Source organism: Aplysia californica, unplaced genomic scaffold (assembly GCF_000002075.1).
Source record: "Aplysia californica isolate F4 #8 unplaced genomic scaffold, AplCal3.0 scaffold00094, whole genome shotgun sequence".
Taxonomy (NCBI): domain Eukaryota; kingdom Metazoa; phylum Mollusca; class Gastropoda; order Aplysiida; family Aplysiidae; genus Aplysia; species Aplysia californica.
The window spans coordinates 941,653-949,152 of record NW_004797364.1 but is presented as its reverse complement, the minus strand read 5'-3'; the positions used below and the strand labels follow the sequence as shown (position 1 = coordinate 949,152).

Here is a 7,500-nt window from a genome sequence, read left to right as displayed (position 1 = left end):
TGATGATGGCATTGATGAATTTAAATAGCATTATATATTTTATTGTTTTTTTTTTTGTTGTTTTTTTTTTTGGGGGGGGGGCTTTTTGCAGCTTTATATTTTATAAATTGTGTCACGGCGCGGTGGAATCAAGCGCTAGTCAATTTCTGAGGCTGTGGTGTTATTGGTATCAACGTAAAGCCTAATCATTCGTCTATATTAAAAGAACACATCACATCCTCCTGGTCCCAAATTTGGAATCAACAAATACACAACAAACTCCATTACATTCAACCGAAACTTACTCCCAGAAAACCACTATCTCTACCACGAAGAGAAAAAGTAATTTTTACCCGACTAAGGATAGGACACACGCACGTCACGCACAAACATTTTCTCGAAGGAGAGGACGCTCCTTTCTGCGTGGCGTGCAACACAGGTTTCACAGTTCGGCACATCCTAATGGAATGTGTCGACTTTAATTATGTCCGTGGGAAAAATTTTTAATGTAAAGATGTTAAGACCCTTTTTGACATCATAGAGCCTAGAAGAATTTTAAATTATATAAAAGAAATTGGACTGTTTAATAAAATGTGAAAATATATAATTGTCGTTGTCGGTGTATATATACATACACTGAAATTTGTATTGTATATACAAATGTAAATAAGCCTTTTCCAATTTTTTTATAAAAATGTTTGTTCGTCTTTTTAGCATAATAGAAATAATGTGATCGTTTGCGGTTGCGAGCTCCGAAAGACTCTTTATTAAAAACACGTCTGATTTTGTAGCGGTGAAACCTGATGGCGCTTAAATGACCAAAATTGTGTCGATAGTGCCGTAAAACATCTACCCAATCAATCAGTCAATGTCTATATTTTGATGAAAGAATACCCATCTATCTTAAATAGAACTTGGAGATATTTGTGACTGAAGAAGATGGGGTTGCCTGGTTTCAGAAGTAAAGTTAGTGAGATAATGAGTCCTTAGAAACTGTAAATGTACAGTTTGTGTGCCTTTAATCAACGATTCTCAGTAAAATTATACGCAGAAATACGCTTATAAAAAGATGGAAAATGTGCCAAGGCCCCCAAAAAAATAAATCGATAGACAATGCAATTTTTTTTACCTGTTCTGAAAAATACCAGTTTCTTTGATTTCATTATTTTGACGAAAGCCTGATCTCACAACGCTGCTTCTAAATTTTGTTTGTTTTATCAGACCGGTGATCACCCCAACTGTAGAGCAAGGGGAGCCTATCACCTACACATCAGACCTTCCAGAGATCAACGGGCTTATTCAAGGCTCAGTCTTTTGTTCTCAGAGGGTTGAGTTTACATGTAAGGTAAGGATCAGGCCCTAAATTATTTATTTTGTTCTCTCCCCCACCTCTTCTCTCTCTCTCTCTCTCTCTCTCTCTCTCTCTCTCTCTCTCTCTCCCTCCCTCCCTTTTTATATATAGGTATGATATATACATACCTCTCTAGCTATCTCTGTTTCATTTGCATCATTGTGTGTTTAGTAATCCCGCAACGGTAGGTACAAATTAATTTCTATATCTCTCTGTTCTTGCTTTCTTGGAAATAACTCTTTTACTACAGATTAGTAATTTGACTTCCTATGCCAATGGGTGGGTATGGTAACGTAGTTATTTCAGCCTCTTTTTTTATAGAGCGTTTGTCTTATACAGATGAAAGACAAAGAACAACTCACTGCTAACAGGCATGGTCTCCATCCTCACGCGCAAGATAATGGCGACCTTGCATTGTTTTTAGACGACGACAGAACGGCAGAAGAATGATGGGTACTTTTTTTCTTTTAAACCAAAACCGACGACATAAGTGTCAAAAACGTCCTGGGAAAAACACACGACAGTTGAATCATATTTAGCCGAGTATCAGAATTCATTTTTGGTAGGTAATGTTGAAAGCTGCAGACTTCTCATTTCCCATATCTTTCATAATGGAATGAAATTGATTTCGAACTGGGAAGGTTTTCATCGAGTATCTCCGTCTGTCTGCTGTGACGTTATATCCCTCACACTCACAGCCCGAGGAGTTTGCCTTGAAACGATGGGTAAAAGCAACATGTCTCCTTGCCGGAAGTCTACAAAATAAATAAATGAGATTTTTTAAATAAAATGTTTGGGTTTTTGTTAATTGAAGATCAGATGTGGGTGGTTGGCGGGTGCTCTGGTGTGGTTTGTTCCTTCTTTACTACCAAACATCTATTGTCCTTATATTCCTTCCTTCTACTTTGTGTTTATTACTCTCTTGTAACACCTCTAATCATCGACACTTATAATATGACCTTTTTGTGTTGCAAGTGCTGTAAAACGCTTGCTAAAACTAAAGAAGATCTGATAGAATGATAATGATAATAATTATGATAATAATAATTATAATAATAATAATAATAATAATATTATATAGCATTAATTGTATAGAGCATACCCACGCTCTACAGCCAGCTCTATGCTTTGATCCACAGAACTCTGCTTTGCTCGGGGATGGTGGGTACGTGTATGGACCCAATCGCAAGCTGGACTACTTTCCTGGCGCTGATGGTGTGCAGGACTCCTGCGGATGCGGCATCACCCAGTCCTGTGAGAGCGACGAGGTCAAGTGCAACTGCAACATTCAGGTACCGTGTTTGTCAACACCATTTAAATGGTATGGAGTGAGTTGTGATAGATCGTTTCTTGAATACCTACTTGGGCATGTTTCAATGGTGAAGCGTGAGTTATGAGAGATGGAGATTCCTCCAAGCTCAGGAGACTTAGAAACTGAAGTGACAAAGAGACGAAATGTACAATGAAATTGAGAGTCTTCAAATTGGGAGCACACGCCATGGTGTTAACTTTGCCCAAAAGAATCTACCCTCTACCTAAATCAATGCAGTACTAACACCAACCATTTTCGTCCGAGATGGGGGTTTTTTTCAGCGTCAATTTTTGTAAACGATACTTTGATTCATCATCTAACATGGCTTCTCTTGTAGTTTTTAGACAGGTGATTATCAGCCCCCCCCCCCCTCACATAAAAACACACACACACACAGCAATCAAAAGAAACCTTGAAAAAGCAACAAAATAAAAAGGACAGCCGAAAACAGACTGAAAACATCAAGGCTGAACTAATAAACTGCATGTTTTCCACACCCTTCCTTGATAATCATTATTCTTTTATTTCTCGCTACTTTTACCTCTGAAATCAGGCGATTGCAAATATCTCGACTTCTATTCCAGATAGATGGTTATCTTTTTTATCATAAGCAAGACAAATGAACAAGCCTTACAATGGTACCAATAACTCAATATACCCTAAGTGAGTGCCTGATTCCACCTCGTCGTAAAACATTTTGGGTTTTTGTTTTGTTAACTCCTTGATTAAAGTTGCATAGCATAGAAGCAGCGTTAACTGTATAGGGTATAACCACTCAGCATTAACTCAATAGAATAAAAGGTCTCTGTCCGTTCAGGTTTTGGAAACGAATATTGGAAAGCAATGCAAATAAGTACACCCGAATCAATAGAAGATATTATATCATAGACTTTTGTATTGACATAACTGCTTAGAGTTCAATTTTTAACTTATGGTAACAGTATATCTGACAAATACACCAATCAGAAACACGAATGTGTGGAAAAAAAGGAGGGAGACCGTTGTATTGAAATGCTCTTTTGTTTCCCCAGGATGACAAAGTGCGAAAAGACTTTGGACTCATCATCAACAAAGCTGACTTGCCTGTGATCAGAGTCACAGCTGAGCTCGGAGATCAACGCAGCGGAACATACGAATTTGGTGCTCTTCAGTGCAGCCAGAAGCAATTCGGTTTGTTTGTTTGTTTGTTTGTTGTTTGTTTGTTTGTTTGTTTGTTTGTGTGTTTATTCATTCTTTCGTTGTTGTTGTTTTTTTTGTCATTTATTGACTTCTCTAAAAAATCCGTATTCCAGCTCAAAACGAGATGTAAAAAGAGAAGTTTGCTTTTTAAAAATTATCTAAATGTCTATCATCACGTAGATGGGTGCACAGTCTAAAAGAAGCCTTTCGTAAGTTCAGATTTTTCTGCGGGACTTTGCACACAATGTGCTGGCTTTATACGAGTTACGAGTAGGCCCAGTTATGCCAATTGTGTAACACCATTTCACTCAGTAACATAATAGAAGCATCGTATGACGATGGAATCATAATAAATGAGTAAATATGTTTTATAGTTAAAATTTCAAAGACATAAAAGTGCTACATTTTAGCACAGATGAATCGTGTGCTTTTTTTCTGTTTATTGTTTTTTGAACAGGTAGGGAAAAAAGGAGAAAGAAAACGGGTGGTTATTTTGATTGTTGGTGTTTAATGAGTATATTATGTCACTGACTTTTAAAAAATCTCTGTGCAGGTATTGAGCCCAATTGTGAGAAGTACCGTGGTACAGGTGTGAGCGAGGACTACACCTACTTCATCGATCCCGATGGTCCAGGTAAAAATGAAAACTTGCACATTGGTTATGATTATTAAGAAGAATGAAACAAACAAACAGCAATAAAATGGAAGCTCTCGAAGAATAACGGAAAGTATTCAAATCAGTGTATGAGAAGATTGTATTGAAAACCTAGAATCTATAATCACAACATTAACGAATGACTTAGCCCCGAAAAGCTCCCAATGTATTATCAGAGATGTGTTTTTAACTGGATTTATTGATTCTGGTGATGATGTGTCAGTGGTGAAGGTCAGTGGTGACGGTGTGTCGATAGTGTGATGGTGTGTCAGTAGTATGTCGGAGGTGATGGTGTGTCCATGGTGATGATGTATCGATCGTGTGGCAATGTTTGACAATCTTTATTGTTTCTATAAGTTCATCAAATAAATTACGTTTTCTGGTTTCTGTGAAGGGAGATAGGGGGGGGGGGTTAACCCAAGAACCTTTACTACGGTCATTGAGTCGAGTACTTTTTTAAACTGTAAATATGTGCATCGTTAAAAAGAAGGCAAATGGGGCTGGGTAGACCCACACGCGCTTACTTGGAAAGCCTGAACAAATGAACGACGTGAAAAGACCAGGATGATAATATAAGTTTTTGAAAGCACCCGAGCTAAGAAATACAGGGCGAACTATGATCGCCGCTGTCTGTTTCAGGCCCATTACTGATGAAATAACAATCAAATAATATATTATGTTGTTTATGTGGTGCTTGTTTTTTGTGCTTTTTCGGGGCGAAAGGGAGGAGGGGGGAGGGGGTTGTTCTCAAAGAAACGAAAATTGACACTGTGTTTTGTGCAGAGATAAAATGTTTTCTGATTCCCCGAGACGTTTACCTTCAATAGCATTGTCACAGATGACATAATTTGTCACCGGTGCTTTTTTTTTCTAACTGGTTTGTTTTCTGTTTCACAGGTAACCTCGACCCATTCGCTGTGGAGTGTAAGTTTGAGACCAGCCCACCAATGGGAACCACTATTATTCATCATGATAATGAGGATGCGGTACGTTGTGAGATTTTTCGTGCCGAGAAAAATGTTATTCAATATCTATTTAAGGTTTAATATTCTATGGTGATGATTTTCAAATGTACTTCAAAGTTAAGTGGGTATTTTTTCGGGGGGGGGGCAAAAGGACTAAAGAGTGAGACTGAAAGAAATGAGAGAAATAGAGGGCAAAGAGATGGAGGACGAAAATGAGAAATAGGGGGCGACTGAGGAAGAACGATGAGAGAACCGAGAGACAATGAGAAATAAATGTATTATAAACGAGGGGGAAGGTGGAGATAGTGAAGGAAAGGGTGGAGTAGATAGTGAGTGAAAAGGAATGGGGGAACGGGGTAAAAGGAGAAAAGGGGGAAACGGGGGGGGGGGCTTCTCTGCACATACTGGCCATGATAGTGAGAAAGAACAAAAGATGTGTCAGAAGTGAAGTGAACAGAAAAAAGAGGAAAGATCTTCTTGTCTTGTCTATCAGCTCTGGAATTTCCCGTTACGTTTTTCCATTCGTTGGGTACTTCTCTACCACTTATCGTGACTGTGTTATTCATGTGAGATCTAATGCCCTTCTTGACACAAGCTTATCAGAAAAAAGCCTGTGTGAAAAAAAAAAAAATATCTGGAGAGGATGAGAAATTCAGACCACGGTGAAATTGAAACCCCGAACAAAGACCAAACCTATATTCATGGGTGGTTGGCGGGTGCTCTTTTGTGGTTTGTTCCTTCTTTCCTATCAATCATCTATAGTCTTTATCTCCCCTTCTTCTTTTTTGTGTTTGTTACTTTCTTGTAGCACCTCTAATCTTCGGCGTTTACATGACGTTATTGTGTTGCAAGTGCCGTAAAACACTTACGGTAACTAAACTAAAACTTTTATTCTATATTTACTCAGTCCCTGTGTGTAATATGTTAATTCCTTCAATCGCAGAAAAAAATATCCTCCAATCGCTTCAGTAAACTTTTATTTTTCTGGTCGTTCCAGAACACCATCAACTCTGCCGAGTGGTTCATCCATTACCTGAGGGCGTCTTTGGAGCAGATCGAAGCTCTCAAAGACAGATCAACATTTTGTACTCAGGAAGTCTCTGTCAACTGCAAGAAATTCAGCCTTACCCTTGACAGCGGTGAGTATAAATCTTTAGGCCAATGATCTTTTCACAATATTTCACATGAGACCTTGGAACTGCTTAAAGTTAATTCATTTGAAGTAATAAATACTTCGAAACAGATCTTAAAGCTGTAAGTTTTCAAAAGTTTATAAGTTATTGTTTTTGTTACTCTCTTGTGACACCTCTATTCTACGGCACTTATAAAGACCTAATTGTGTTGCATGTGCCATGTGTAGAACTCTTACTTACTTAAAATATAAAACTAAAACTTCCAAAGGTCCCCGTTCTTTGATCACTCCATGTAGTAAACACCAACTAAAGACCGGGAACAGAGTTTTGTCGGTCAGCTCCAGCTGGTCAGACGGACGAAATTTCTTTTTTACTTTTCTTTTAAATTGCATATCAATGTATGGATTCGGATGCATGTGCTCGAGAAATATTTTGTCGTCGAAATTCGAATTCTACGTTGAAAATAAACAAGAAGAATAGATATAATTTGAGTGCAATTTTTACAATAATGAAATAGTATTTCCTCTCTCTTTACAGCAACAAAATATTTCCTGGGATCAGGATAGTTCAACAGCTTGTGAATGATATGGATTTGTTTGCTCTAATAATAAACAACCACAGTCGCTTATTCATTGCTGCCGCTAATTATGTCGCAAGTGCCGTAAGTCTCATACTTAAACAAAACTACTTTGTTGGCTTTACAAAGCTAGTTGGCAAACTGAGCAAGTAACTACATTCCTTTTTCTCCCCTGAAGGTGCTGTGACGTGGGAGGGAGCTGTAGAGAAGGCTATTGAGCTGGCCCCATCCATGGACTCGTGTGGAGTGAACGGCACCGATTGTGCTTGCGATGGTGTCGCCATTACGTGAGTCGAGAGAGTTGTGGTGTGTGTGCGCGTGTGTGTGTGTGTGTGTGTGTGTGTGTGTG

General features: G+C 38.5%; 1 protein-coding gene across 1 annotated transcript in view; it reads left to right on the top strand.

Moving 5' to 3' along the window:
- LOC101848577 overlaps window positions 1–7,500 on the top strand; it is a gene marked incomplete in the record, with an annotated part of 144,583 nt that overhangs the window by 84,921 nt on the left and 52,162 nt on the right. The window contains 7 exon segments of the mRNA XM_013080654.2: window positions 1,201–1,324; window positions 2,470–2,622; window positions 3,674–3,812; window positions 4,375–4,455; window positions 5,374–5,462; window positions 6,439–6,580; window positions 7,330–7,438. Of these exon segments, the coding sequence (XP_012936108.1) occupies window positions 1,201–1,324; window positions 2,470–2,622; window positions 3,674–3,812; window positions 4,375–4,455; window positions 5,374–5,462; window positions 6,439–6,580; window positions 7,330–7,438 (837 nt within the window).